We start from the raw sequence: 15,537 nt of genomic DNA on the forward strand, positions 1-15,537 counted from the left end.
CCATCTCACCTCTTGGGTGTACCCTCTCCACATCAGGGACCAGGCATCCCGACAGGTTAGTGTGCAGGAGCTTCCATTACTCCTCCTTGTGTTGTACCTGCTCTATAGACAGAGAACTTCATCTCTGGGGCTGACATTCTGGCACCATTCATTCTTTGTCAACCTCCTACTGGCACTGGCCAAAATGGCTATCCATCAGGCAAGGAGGAGGAAGCTGGACCAGGGGGTGACCAGCAACTGTGAAGCCTACTTCCATTACCTAATTGTCTCACGCAGCTGGGCAGAATTCTTGTGTGCAGCATCCACCAACTCCCTGGACTTCTTTGCAGAGTGGTGAGGACTGTCCGGGTGTCCTGTCTGCTCAGCATCCACATCCGGTTCCTTTGTTTTAAACACTTGATCCTCACCCATGTTCCTGGTTTTTTCATTTTTTGTCCCATGCATTTACTTGGCTTCTGGGCTCTGTGGCCCTACCCTCATTTGAAGGCCAAGTCTTTAGTTCATACTGGACTTTGGTCCACCTCTTCTCACAATTGAAATAGGTCGGCACCTTTCATAAACTTTAACCTCATTAGAGGAAAAAAGAACAATGAAGATGAAAGTGGATCCCACTTTTGGGTGATGTTTAATCAGGAAGGAAAAGCCAGCATTAACTCCAGTTGTACTTTGTTTATCTCGACCATTTAACTGGTTATGTCTTTTTGGATGTGTATAATAGTAAACAAATAAGTAATAACTATTACTGTAGTTGAACCACAAGTTATAAGCTGGATGCTGGAATTACTGAGTGAATTGATATTTCTGCACTATGCAGGGGGTCCCTTTTGGCCTTAAATCTCTCTGAATAATGGTAAGAATAATTAATTATGTTACATTTACATAGTGCTTTTCTTTCCTAAAGGTCCCATTTTTATACAACCTGTTTTCTCACATTTCTAGACATTAACGGTTCAATTTTTAAAAGCACTCAGCCCTGGCCTAACTCTGCTCTCTCTGAAATCATTGGGTTTCATTGACTTCAATAGGAGCACAATTAGGTTTTTTTGAAACTCTCTCACTGTATACTAGCGGATGGCCAGAAATGTTCTGAAATGAAAGGATACAGAGATCTGAACGAAGAGTGGGGAGAGGTGAGTATGGCAGAGTTTTGCATTTGTGTTAAATGTAAAGAAGCCTCTGCTGAATTGGTATTAGATGCCTTAGTGGCAGAGCCTAATCAAGATAGTTTAAAGTTCCCCTGCAGTGCAGATTGACTTTTCTTTCATGGAAAAATTAAATATGTTTTTGTTTCAACTTTCACATTTTTGAGTTATTTCTAGGTCTCAGCCTAGGGGAATAACATTTAGTAACATTTGTTTTGACTTAATATTAAATGTTTTATAGATGATCTAGAGATAAGAACAGTTAATTTTTGAGATTTTACAGGTGTTGAAAGATACTATAGTGACTGGAACGACAAATACCAGAGAGATCAGAAAGGTGGAAATTACCCTTTGCATTTATGGTTCTCTAATGGCATTCAAAGTAAATCTTTTTACAGTATTTTTAGGTTTTGTCAGGAAACCTGATGGTGGGTTTTTTTGTGTATGTCAATCTATTTCTTCTTTCTATTTCACTTCTCCTTCTCTCTCTCATCTGCCCTCACCTCTTTTTCCTCCTCTTCTTCCTTTCAGGCCATAGTGCTTTCACCTCCCTGAGGTAGCAGCTAGGTATAGGAGTGGGGATATTAATGGCATATTTCACCCCTTAATTCTGAACTGATTTTCTCCTTTCATTCAATCCCAGACTCACAAAGCAGCAGCTGTGAACTCTGCACTCACCCTGGGGCTCTTCTGAGTCTGAATAATCAGCCACTAGGGAATGTGAAAGCTCAATGCAAGATGCACCCCAGCTCCTCAAGGGAGGCTAGTACATTGCTTTTATAATGCTCATAAATCCTAGCTAGCCTGAGGTAGGAGAGCACCCACATCCCTCCTGAACCCAGTGCTCCCACAAGACAATGTATTGTGCAATCCACCAAACCACTGAACTAGATCACATTTTTACCTTTTTATTCACTACTTGGCCCTGGATATCCTACTATCACTCATCATTGCCAGCAACCTGATTTGCATTGAGAAATCCTGACTTCTGGTGTAAAGTCTTAAGACCAGGCAAGATAAGAAGCTACTTTGACTTCATCATTCTCTAAAAGCCACACATCCTGAACCTGTAAACAAGCCCACTGCATATTTCTGAGCTTTCATCCTTAATGCATATCATCACTCAACATCAAGGGACAAGGGGCTTTCCCATTAAATCAAAGGCATCCTTGATCATTAATACCAAGCAGCAGTCTCTCTCTCCCCCCACCCCACGCCCCTCATTTTATAATCCACAGTTCAGAGAAGAGTTCAGCTACTGTGTTATGCATAATGTATATTCAGACTGTCCTGTTATAAATCTGAACTGAGTTCTGAACAGACAGTACCTTCTGGACTGTTCCTAAGATAATCAGATTCTCTAATGCTCAAGGAATCTAATGGGAATTTCCATTAAATATGTCTCCACTTTTTTTAAAAATTTTATTTTAATTTTATTTTTTGTTTGTTTTTTACAAGCTCAAACAGCCCTAGATGCTAATAAGGTCTACATTAATTTTATGCCCACATCTGTACTCTTATTAACAATTCATTTTGAATTCATGATTTGCAAATAGGCAGCATTTAGTGGATTTAAATAGCCAAGGAATTTAAATGGCCATTCTTCTCAATTAAAAAATCCCCTTTGGCTACACAGATGTTTTACTTGAACTGTTGAAAATAAGCCTGGCAGAACTAGAATTTGGAGCTTTTTACATTTGCTGTTGCCATAAAAAGAAACAAGGGTCAAATACTTGTCAAATATTTTTCCAAGAAAAAAAATGTAGCAAAAAACTAACACTGAATGTTATTCTTTATCAAAGAAATTATGGGTGATGAGCCCAAGTTAAACCAGACACAATTAAAGCTGATTTGTCCCTCTACCTCAAGCTACTAAAGTGAGTCCAATTTGTAGTTAAATTGAATGCAGCACTGATAGTAGTTAACACAAAGGCCATGTCTATACTATTAAAATGACAGAGTTCAAAGCATTGTTAAATGTGTGAACTGGAATGAATCGTGTTATGACTAGACTAAAACAAACAAACAAACAAACAACCTCATACCCTGCACTAGGGATCTGATTTTTCTCTGTTTTACATAGGTCACGCCACGTTATCACACAGCTGAGCCACAACCAAGTTTAATAAATGCTGTTACACCCTACTGTAGCTTGAGTCTATCTGTCTTGTTTAATTTTGTATGTAGCGTAGATACACGTTCCAGGATATTAAAGAGACAAGGTGGATGAGATTGGTAATATCTTTTACTGGACTAACTTCTGTTGGTGAGAGAGACAAGCTGTGTCTCTCACCAACAGAAGCTGGTCCAGTAAAAGGTATTATCTCAACTACCTTGTCTCTCATGTTTAATTTTGCCATTCAAATGGTTAAAAAGCTTTTATTTGATCATTTTTGTAAGAAACATCTTTAAAGACCCAATGTTTTCTTTTTCCAGACTATTTTTGTCCATGTCAAATGTTTTTATTGTCAATTTGTTTTGTTCTGTTTTGCTTAGAAAGATAAACAGATGATGCAGATATATTCATCCCTATCACAATGAAGAGGAAAAAAACAACACATAATACTCTAAGATTTGTCTCCTCATCATCTAGGATCTTGTCTTGTTCTGTAAAGCACTGTGTACATTTATATTGCTATATCAATACTATTTAATGAAAATATAACCTTTTTACACCACTGATCTAATTCAGTGTTTCATCATTGCATGAGTTAAACTAGCCACGAGAGGGAGCCTCTGGTGTCTCATTAATGTAACAGAAACTTATCTGGCAAAAAAAAAGTTAGTTACAAATTTTATATAAGGGCTAGAAGTTTAGAGTGCACTTCCTGGTTTAAAACATGCTCTCTATATAGGAGGTAACAAAAAGTAATGGAAATCACACTTTATGTTTTACAGCTTCAACACAAATGAGTTATTAGATTGACACTTTTTAGCTATGTATTTTCTTATAATAAGTCTACCTATTAACATTTGATTTTTAAGTGATGGTGAAAGAAAACAGATCTGTACAAAGCCTATAAAACTCTTAACATTTGGAATTTTAATGGCACTATGCATTTCTCATAAAGGAATCAAAACTGTGACATATGGCGTTAGAGATAAAAATGAGTTCTGATGATTTTGGTAACCATGAGAACGGAACTCAGGTGGCTTGTAATATCAGAACTGTGAAATGTCAACACAGATATACAGCTTTATATCATAGTTTGGTTTTGTTCTTTATATTCAATAGATAACAGTAAAATAGTTGCACATTTGTATGTTGTATGTATTCATCAAATTTCAATTTATATCCTCTGCATCCCGATGAATAAATCCTTCCAGTCACAAGTTATTAAAGTAATTTTGCAGATTTAAAAAAAAATTTAAAGTGTGGTGCAACCCTCTTAAAGGAAAGTCTTTTTTTCTCCATGGAGCTTCACTTTAAGGAGAAGCTCTCTAGAATTAGAACTGCCATCTACTCAAGGCAATGCATTGAAACAATTCAGGACTTACCCTCAACTTACCTATATCTTTTCACTGGGGCATAGGGTGACCAGATGTTCCGATTTTATAGGGACAGTCCTGATTTTTGAGTCTTTTTCTTACATAGGCTCCTATTACCTCCCACACCCATCCCTATTTTTCACACTTGCTGTCATAGAATCATAGAATCTCAGGGTTGGAAGGGACCTCAGGAGGTCATCTAGTCCAACCCCCTGCTCAAAGCAGGACCAAACCCAACTAAATCATCCCAGCCAGGGCTTTGTCAAGCCTGACCTTAAAAACCTCTAAGGAAGGAGATTCCACCACCTCCCTAGGTAACCCATTCCAGTTCTTCACCACCCTGCTAGTGAAAAAGTTTTTCCTAATATCCAACCTAAACCTCCCCCTCTGCAACTTGAGACCATTACTCCTTGTTCTGTCACCATAACTGGGGGTCAAGATCACCCCTCCTTACACAAAGCGTGAGTAAAGCTCTTTGTGTGGGGAGTTAAACAGAGACCAGAAGCAGCTGTTCCATTCTGCGGGCAAAGTAGATGTTACTGCCCCTTTGCAGTCCATGCCCAAGGGTCTGGTACCACTGGATGTGGGTAAGTGTTATTTCTTGGTCCTGCTGTACCAGCATATTTTAAACCAACCTAAAACCCCACTGGTATACAAGAATGCAACCCCACTACCAGGCGTAAGCATGCAAAGGATCCTCTACATCTGGATTTGTTGCACGCTATATGTGGGTTCAACTGTATTTATTCCCCCCACCAAGTTTTTAAAGTATTGGAGCTCTTGGTAGAAAAGTCTGACTCTGCCATTTTTATTAGTTTACATTTTGAAATTAATAGTTAATTTTGTGTTAATTCCTAGCCTCTTGGGTGCCAGAGCTTGGACTGCGTCTACTGGTGACATGGAGGTGCAATATCCCAGCGAAGGCCTGGATCTGTACCCCAATTCTGTATTAGAAACATTTTGTTATTTTTATGGCATACATCTATAAATTGTTATGAGGGGAAATAAATTCAGCAATTTGATGCTTCACACAGATCCAATAGTTCTGGCTTAATATGGAACGTATCTAAAACTTGTATTGTGAGACTGTAGCTGTGTAAGTGTTAGTGTGCATTATCTTGCTACCATATTAAGCCACAGGCATCCTGGGATGGACAATTCATCCATTTTAGACAGGCAACTAGGCTATTGTAGTAGTCAAGCTACTCTCTTGAGTACTATCCCGGGCCTCCCAGCTGGTCTCCTGGCACTCTTCAACATGCTTTCCAACCCTTCTGCTCTGCCATGGATCCTCTGGCACTCTCCTTTAGATACCTGGGAGCTCCACCCTGCTTTTGACTTTCTCTAGTCACAAGTTATGCTGGACATTAACACTACCAAGAATAATATTCCTGGAATCTCTCTAAACCCTGACTATGCACAGAGTAAAAAATAATCAATACAATGTTTTCATTAGTTCACAAGAAAATTAATTTTAGGAACTGGCAACTTCACTGTTCAGTGGATGGCTGAAGATATGCACGGCATTGCCTAGCAACACCGCTCTATCACGGAAATCTTGACAGCAGGTTATAATAAATCCCTGACTGCTGCTTACAAATGGTAATTTGAAATGAAGCTGTTAGTGACTGATCTAATCTGGAACAGTATTTCATAGATTTTTTTTTGGCTAAATTAAATTGTGTGGAAATTTCACAAAGAGCAACCATCACATACTATAGTAAAATAAAATGTCACTTGTAGATCTTCACTCACTGTACAAAGGTAGGGAACATTATTATGCCCATTATAGAATTAGGGCCACATAAAGGTCTGGTGACTTGCTCAAGCTCACATATTGAGTCAGTGGCAGAGTTTCTACTAGAACTCAGATCTTCTTACTTCCAGCCTCATGCTCAAACCACTACACCACTGGAGGGGGATTACAAACTGGACTATTCCTAGAAGTCATCTAATGTGAGATTAAACCAAGTAAACTTCAATAATTCCTGAACAGCTTACAAAGAAGTAATAATAATTAGGTCAGAATTATTTATCCTGGTGCAAAATACATTACAGTGGTCTTTGATTTCATGTCAAAGTGTGGAAATGCTCACGTACGATCGAGATCTGTGCCTGGATCGCCTGTAGTTGGGATCAGCCTGGTTTTTCTCTTTTTGTTGCCTCAGTACTGCTTCCCACTGAGGAGCTGAATCCACCATGTCATTCTCCTGCCGTAACCTGCATAAAGAACAACACATCTAGAGTAAAGATCTGGAGGATCAATGCTTTGGCATTGGTGTGGTTTGCAGTATTTTTTGAGGGAATCCTGGTGTTATCCAAACTACTCTCTGGGCGGGGAAAGCCAGGACATGGATCACCCCAATAATCAGCAGGGGCACTGAACTCCTTTGGCCCTGGGGCTGCGGTGAGGAGAGTGAGGTTCTCTGGCTCCTGGGGCTGTGGTGGGGGCACAAAACGTGCTCCTCCAAAAGCCGACAAATTTCTATTCCTGTGCGCACCCCTGCTGCTACCTTAAAAAGAGCTGATCAGCAAGCTTGGTTATAACCACATTTACATAAGATTTATAACTTTCGTTTTACTTTACTTATTTCCTAAAACCATTACAAAAACAAGAGCTTGTATCAAATAAAATTTATTTAGAAATTTAAAAAAAAATCAGTTTGTACAAGAGGAAAATCAATTCAAACCAGTAAAACAAGGCCTCCAACATGAATTAGACCATCTTCCTAACCTAAGCTGAAAGCACTCCATAGGGCTGTATGCTGATTTTATTTTGCTTTTCAAATCCACAGACTTTTAGTATAAGTCTGGTATTGCAATTCACGTTTTTGCAATTGTTTCTAAATTCTCTGGGCCAGCTTGCTCTCTTCTGTGGCAAAACCACTAACAGGGGCCTAAGGAGTAGGAAGAGTCCACATGGATCTCCTGGCAGAGTACCTGCTCAAAAACAGTCTGCAGGATCAAACCGTAAAGCCTGAAACTCCCTCAGGATCTGGGTATATTCCAGGGAAGAGGAGTCCAGGACTATTTTTACCAGCTGCATGAAGCTCATTACAGCTATGGCTGCAGACCTGGCAGTATGGCTCTAATGAAACCAGGTAACCAGGGCTTCCCTTGCCCACAGCTGTGTTGAGACCTCTCCAACCCACCCACTTCACCCCAAACCTGTCAAGTCCCTGCTGCATCCCCCCTGCAAGGCACTTGGATTCACATGGGACACATTATATGGGATCCAGAAGTGTAAGGGACACTGCCGTGGATGCTGCTGAGTCTCCTCTGCATGCAGGAGGTAGATCTATGCACAGAGGGTTACCTACATGTATGGATCCAGGGGACAAAAATGAAAAGAGGAGTCTAGTAAATGTCCTCAGGGTTTCCCTAGAGAATGACACTGTGAAGTGAAGTGCCTGTTGTTTGTAAGAACAATGCTTAAGAGATTCAGAGTGCCTAGTTACTACAGCAACTGATGCTTTAGAGATAGATGGGATGGACTGCTGTAAGTGAGGAGGTCAAAAATAGTCCAGGCACGCAGAAGTATCCAATCTAGAACACATTCTGAGAATAGATTCTATTTGGAAATTTAAATATCTGTTGTTTAAAATGAACAGTAATAATTCTTTCCAATTGATTCACTGATCTCTAATGTCTAACCCTTATTCTAATAATGCCCAAAACAGGTCAGTGTAAAATGAGGTATAATCTAATGTAATAAATGAGAAATGTACCAATGGGAATCTGCTTAAAGACAGAAACCCATATACAGTGCACCAGCATAGCTAGTGTTTATCTTTTTTGATAGGGTTTAAAAGCAAATCCCCTGTATCCTTCTATATCCCTAAAAATGTCCAAATTCTCTACGAAGAGGTTTCAGTGCCAATTCAACCCACTTATTTTCAAATGCGATATGTTTTTTAAAAAATAACGACAGATCCGTTAATCAGTCCATGATTCACAGCTAGTGCAGATTGGAATGAATGTCAGCAATGAATTATAAGATCTGCACCTCTAATAACAAACTGATCTTATTTCAGGGTGATACCTCCAGCCAAGACAATCAACATGTTAAGGCAAGGTCATTCAGGCCTAGCCAAAAGTTAGCCAGCCTTGGAGGTGGATATGTTTATTGGGGGTGATCAGATGCAAAGATGGAACAGGCAAATAGGATATGAAACTGTTTAGTGACAGCACTGAATATAATCCTGCAGGAATTAAGAGACAGACCATGTGAAATACCACTCTGAGGGAGGAGGGTGTTTGATATGACAACAAACCAGGCATATTAAAGAAACCTGAAAATAGGACTGGGAAGGAAAACTCGAGAAAAAAGATGCCAGAAAGATATTTCTCTGACAGGCTGGCTGATCAAGAGGGTCAGAAAAGAGATATCACTCCCTTGGAAATATAAGCTATTTTATTCTTATTGTTGTTGCCAGTAACAAGCTTTATCTAGATGAATTTTTAATTATATCAGATTAGCGATGTTATGCAAACTGTTTCTGTTTCTTTCATCTGATTTTCTCTATATATGTTTAATGACTCTTGGGCTGGATCCTCAGCTAGTGCAAATCAGCAAAGCTCTGTTGCATGGCACAATGCAGCCAGTACACACTGGCGCATCAAGTCTTCATCTCCTGTAAACATGTAATCAGCAGCAGCAAGAATTAACATAAATTTATATGTTATAGAAATGTAATATAGGAACTCACATATCAACAGGTAATTCATTGTGAAAGGGCGGTGGTGTAAATAGCGTCATATGTCTTGATAAAATACAGTCGTTTAAACCTGTGCAAAATGCTACCAAATCAGAATGGCAGTATTTGACACCAATTTTGCTCATTTGTGACTACACATGTGCCAGGCAATGGAGAACCAGGCCCAGTATCTATTAATAGATAGCATCCAGTCTGTTGAGGAGGCATGTGACCTCTGCTGGAGGTAGGATTTCATAAATATTTAGTTGTCTGGCATAAAAAATTAAAAACCAGCTGCAATACACTACAGATTACAGCAGAGCATGATGTATGCACCCACTGGCTACAATGTGAGTGAGACTGTACACCTTGTGATAGTGTTTGAAATTACACTCCTGCACTGACCATCCACTTTGTCAATAAGCTTCTGATTAATTATCTTTCATTAATAAAATAAACAAGTCCTTTCTTCTGCAGCCCACTCTACTACTGGAAATCCTTGAGGCTAATAGGGAATGAAATTACAACTACAGCAGGAAAGTGCTTTTCTACAGCTGAAAGTCTGACAGTGCTAAAGATAAAGAATGACAAAATAAAAAAGAGAAAAGAAGATCTCGCAGACTGGGTATAGGTTGAAACCATCGTTGGTTTCTGAGCTAGCAAAGATTCAAACACCACAGTTCCGTGTTATTTCAAACTAATACCTTTTGCTTAAACAAATGCAATGTGATGAACAAGAATAGTTTTCAAAGCCGTTTTAGCACTGGTATGACAGTGGTGTGATACAACCATTGTACTAAGTGTCCGTGCCAGGATCAGAACTGTGCAAATAAACACGTCCATAGCTAGAATATTTCTGATTGTAGCATCCTGAAACAACTTCAGTAATTATAAAAGATTCCCAGGGAACCTTCATCCAGTGATTTCCAAGATTTAAATCCAGAATACATGTATAAAATTTGATCACCTTTGGACCTTCCCTCCAGCTATGGAAGAAAGTACTTCTCCCCTTGCTCTCTCCCCAGCATGCACTGGTTTCACACTTTTAAATCTTCTTGATTTGAAAGTGGATGAGGTACTATAGAATAGCGCCTCACAGTGAGGTGCTTCTCTTTGACTGAAATACAGAGAAGGAGATAGTAATTCTTTTCCAAATTTGGGACCCCAGCTAAAATGAGATATTGCCTTGAAGCTTTTCCCCTTTTTGTCATGTAGCAACATCTATCTTCCACAGAGTTTTTGTGAGCTCTGTGTAAAAATTGGAAATTAAACCTGAGCCTGAGAATCCAGATATTTCACTTTCTACTCCTTGTAAAATATCTCTGGAAACTTCATATATTAGATATTAAAAGCATTATGACATAAATGTTAGATACAGGAAAGCAAAGACTTGAACTAGAATTTCTAACAACTTCCTGCTGTTGAAATCAAACGTACAGTTTCCCATCTGGCTCTGTATTTGTCAGTCTTCAGATGCTCTAATTTTTTTATCACGTCTCCTCCCCCTGAAAATATACGTCTGTTTTGGGCATTGGTTTGAGAACACTGATGCAAAAAAATCATTTACTTTTTCAGCACCTCTCCATTTTTTTCAGCTTTCTCTGTCCATAAATTACCCTTACGAGCTCTTAGAGGTGGCATTGTCTCCAACAATGATTTCTTGCTTCACATGTACTTGAAAGATGTCTTATTACTCTGAACCTCTTCTGCAATTTCTTCATCCTCCATCTTTGCTTTTTATAATTTTTACATGTTCTTGCCCTCAGTTGGCATTCTGCCAGCCTTCCTCTACTCTGGAGGCTTTCTTCCTTCTATGCTTCTTTGTTAACCTTTAATATTTTGTGCATGTCTTAGTTAATATATATTGGCCTTCTAAAAATTCTAATATATGTATTTCTGGATGGTAAGAAAATCCTTGGGCATGCATTAATTTATCTCTGAATACTTTATATTTCTGCTGTCTCCTTTCCTACTATTGCTCTAACACAATTTCACCCAACAATAACCATCACATTTACTTATCTGCTTAATTTGCAGCAAATATAGTATTGAAAAATCTCAATATATAAAGTACCAAAGCAGCTAACAAAACAAGCAATATCAGCAAACTAAAAACACTAGTGTTATATCTCTGCAGGATTCAGATTAGATGTGGTTATGAAGCTGTGACGATTTGGGGAATGTGTCTATGTAAAGTTTATGAATTCTGAATTCTGGTTGATACTAGGGACTCTCTGTATCTGTATCAGACTGTCAGCTCCATTTTGAATGTGGAGCTTGTTTGCCTTCCCCGATGTCTTTTGCCTCGATATTGAGCTAAAACCCACAGGAGAAATTCTTCCACCTGGCACAGGGCTAGCAATGGTCATTAAACTGTAATTATCATCCATTCAAATGGAGCACTCTTGGACCAAGAGATAGCTACTGCCCAGGGTAAACCAGTTTTTCAAGTCTGAACTCCAGGGCAGAAGTAACTAGGCAAGGGATCACCTGGTGAGAAATCTCTGATGAGGCCAAACAGGGAGTCACCTGACAAAAGGGGCTGGAGGTTAGAAAAGAGAGGATCTCTCATTGGCCATTTCAGAGAAAGAGAATGGAAGGGCACTGACTGCATGGGTCAGAGAGAGAGAGAGAGATAGACAGATAGACAGAATCCAGGATTAGGAAAGGAAGCAATGTGCAGGAAGGGGATCCCAGATACCCCAGAGGACTCTGACCAAGGCCCAAAGAATGCTCCAGAGTAGCGAGGAAACTGAAGCAGGGAAATGCATATAGGTATTTTTATTTTTTTGTCTAAATCTGTATATTTCTCATGCTAGCTAAAATAAAGAGTGACTGGTTTGGGGAAACCCTTACAATGTCTGTGTACTTCACTATCACATGTACCTGAAGAGAAGAACTCTAAACCCAGAGCACCCATGAGACTGGAGCTCCAAGATAAGATGTGCTCAAGCTATCAGGGGGGTAAACACTGGTCCTGGGGACCTAAGGCAGATGGGTCAGGTGGTCCCATTTCTGTGAAGCAGTAACAGAAAGTCTGTACCTAGGAAACGTGCCAGAGACACCAAGGAAAAAGCCAGTGCTGCAGCCTACCCACCTTAAGAATATGAAGGCTCATTTGACTGCTGAAGTTCCATTTCAAACATATTTGAGAATAGAACAGGAGTACTTGTGGCACCTTAAAGACTAACACATTTATTTTAGCATGAGCTTTCGTGAGCTACAGCTCACTTCTTCGAAGAAGTGAGCTGTAGCTCACGAAAGCTCATGCTAAAATAAATGTGTTAGTCTTTAAGGTGCCACAAGTACTCCTGTTCTTTTTGTGGATACAGACTAACACGGCTGCTACTCTGAAACCTGATATTTGAGAATGTATCTGCTTAATACTTTTTGTGCTATTCTCTAGAGATGTGATCAAATTTCTATGAATATAACCAACTAGAAGGCAATGGTACTATACATAATATCTCATTACTTAAATAAATTTTCTTTTGACCACAGCATGAAAATACAGAGAATGCATCTTTTATTATTTAAATATATTCAGAACAGTTTTTGCTGTACTTTATTTACATAATTTTGCCTCAGAATAAAATATACACAGGTTGTATTGAAATCTAATGTGTTTATTAAGAATGCTTAAATATTTGTTGTTCTCTTAATCCTAACCTTCACCATTTTCACTGTTAATGCCTCACATTTACTCTTGATTTTTCTTTGCATACCAATGCTAGATTTGCTTTCACCTGATACTTGTGAATATTGTCTCCATTTGTTCATTTGTCAAGACGAAAAAGAGTACAATTTAGTGCTCATTTCTGCAATGTGCCTGATCCACAGCACTGGAAAATGAACTCTCATTTATCAACAAAACAGATACAGCCTGGGCAGTGGCAGCACATATTTCCCCATGTCATCCTGCTACTTTAACACTGATCTGGCTGGATTACCTCTGCTAGTAAGAAGATACAGTAAAAAATTCAGTGTCCATGTCCATTCCATAGTTCTGAATACCTGCTGAAACTGCTTACACAAAGGTGGCAGTTGACTGAGGCCAGTGTTTTCCCTGTACCTGGCCATAGGGAACAAAACTAAGACCAACAGCACATTTCATATATGTTACCAAGTAGATGTCAGATTGGTAATGACTTTTGATCTGGGCTGGAATTAAATTGGTGACCTAGAGGTAAAAGGCTCTCTATCATTAACATTCCTATATGCCATCCAGTCCTGAAATCATAAAATATTACAAAAATACATGTGAGCGATGAAATATTTAGCTCTTTAATCTGAACAGAAGAAGGGCTAAAAAAAGATGAAAGAGCAGATTCTTTTTATTCTTAAGAAAATGATAAACAATAAACAACATCCACACTTTCTTGCAGTTCATTCCTTATATTGCAAGAGTCTCTTATTAAGTGAACTCTAACTTTAAAGATGTTCTAAGAATTTCCCAACACAGACAAAAGCCACATCACCATAAGTTGAAGATGGTTTACAACCCCCCTGCATACACATAAGCAGATAGTAAGTTCATGGGCTGAAAATGCTGCCAAGACCATCCCACAAAGGTGTTGAGCCAATCAAAAGGTGACAGCAGCTATTTGGATGCAGTGAAGCCCCTCACCTTCTGTGAGACTATAGAAAGAGAAGAATATAAATCTGTCTGAACTTAGATATCAGCTCAGCACACTCATCTCTGCCTGGTCAACCCCTCTGGTCCAAACAAACAAACAGCTGCAAGATGACAAGGAACAAAGAAGCCACAACACAACATCCAAAAGAAGTAATCTTCCAGCCCAGCACTCCTTCTGCAAGATGATGACATCACCAAGACTTCAGCATCATTGGTGAGACAATCTTGGCAAAATCATTGCCAAGGCAAAGGGATCAGATATAAACTGTTCTTGTAATAATAGTAATGGGATACTGAAATGCTATGGTAATCTAAGGCATTAACATCTTCTCCATTAAACACTGGATCATTCATACTGTGTACTCCTAGAGAGAAGACATAAGCTAACCTTGGCAAACAAAGAGAACCAGTGGGTTTTACTTTGAATTAAAGGTTCTTAATATTCATGAATTTGCTTTTCAAGAACATTCCTGCAAATGAATCAGTTTATAAGAAATATAGTTATTTCAACTGAATAACTCTTGAATGACTTCTTAAGAATCTGAGTTAAATATTTTCTTTATTTTCATAGGTCTTAGTTAATAATACTAACAATCTAGCCCTTACACAGCACTTTTCAATAGTAGATCTCAAAACACTTTACAAAGCAGGTCAGTATCATTAGCCCTATTGTACAGATGAGGAAACTGAGGGGGACAAAGAGGGGAAGTGACTTGCCCAAGGTCACCCAGCAGGCTCTTGGTAGAGCTGGGAACGGAAACCAGGTCTCCTAAGTCTATAGCTAATGCTCTATCCACTAGACTACACTTCCCCTAGTTAAGCTCACTTACCTCTGCCCATTTATACACTGTTTATGTTATCCATGATAAACCAAACCAGATTCACCAAGCCTTCAACAAAATTCCTTTGTTCATGTATAAACCGTTAGTTATCTATGGTACGCTAAAACAGGACTCACTACTGATTGGGGGAATAATATACCTTGGTCTTATCTTACCTAGAGAAGAGTGTCCCCAGCAGGGTGGACCCACTCTCCAATGTATAATATCTCTGTTAAGAGCTCTCCACAGAGCCATACAGAAGAGATTGTGTCTGAAGTAACCATTGCTTACTGCTTGTTTGTGTTCTGGTTTGTTTTTATTTTCTTTCTTTTCCTTTTTTTAATAATAAAATAGTCATAGTTAATAACTGATTATTCTGCTTGTCTTCAATCATGGTATCCCCTCAGGCATGGCAAGCAACCCATGTAATTAAAATAGTGGCATTAAGAGAAGCAGGTATTAAAATTCAGCCTACCATTTCTTGTTTCTCTAGGCTGTACTTTAAAAAAAATGGATAAAAATATTTGACGCCCAACACCTTAAAACATCCCTTTCTACTCAGAATGCACCAGCCACAACCAAGTAATCAGCGTACAGTAAGTAAGGAATTTGATTTGACTGGAGCCAACATATATTTGGGTTCAAGATAGTGATGGGAAAGTTGAACTAAGTTTTCTTTTAGAAGAGATTGCAGTAAGAAGAAATGGAAATGGGGTCATTCAGATCTAAGAACATGATTCCATTCCCTTCCA

At 38.9% G+C, this 15,537-nt stretch overlaps 1 protein-coding gene across 1 annotated transcript in view; it reads right to left on the bottom strand.

Moving 5' to 3' along the window:
• EPB41L4A (erythrocyte membrane protein band 4.1 like 4A) overlaps nt 1-15,537 on the bottom strand; it is a 198,938-nt gene that overhangs the window by 15,982 nt on the left and 167,419 nt on the right. Inside the window, exon 19 of the mRNA XM_045020531.1 lies at nt 6,732-6,851. Within this exon, the coding sequence (XP_044876466.1) occupies nt 6,732-6,851 (120 nt within the window). The remainder of the gene's footprint in view (nt 1-6,731; nt 6,852-15,537) is intronic.

Source organism: Mauremys mutica, chromosome 6 (genome assembly GCF_020497125.1).
Source record: "Mauremys mutica isolate MM-2020 ecotype Southern chromosome 6, ASM2049712v1, whole genome shotgun sequence".
In the NCBI taxonomy this organism is placed as follows: domain Eukaryota; kingdom Metazoa; phylum Chordata; order Testudines; family Geoemydidae; genus Mauremys; species Mauremys mutica.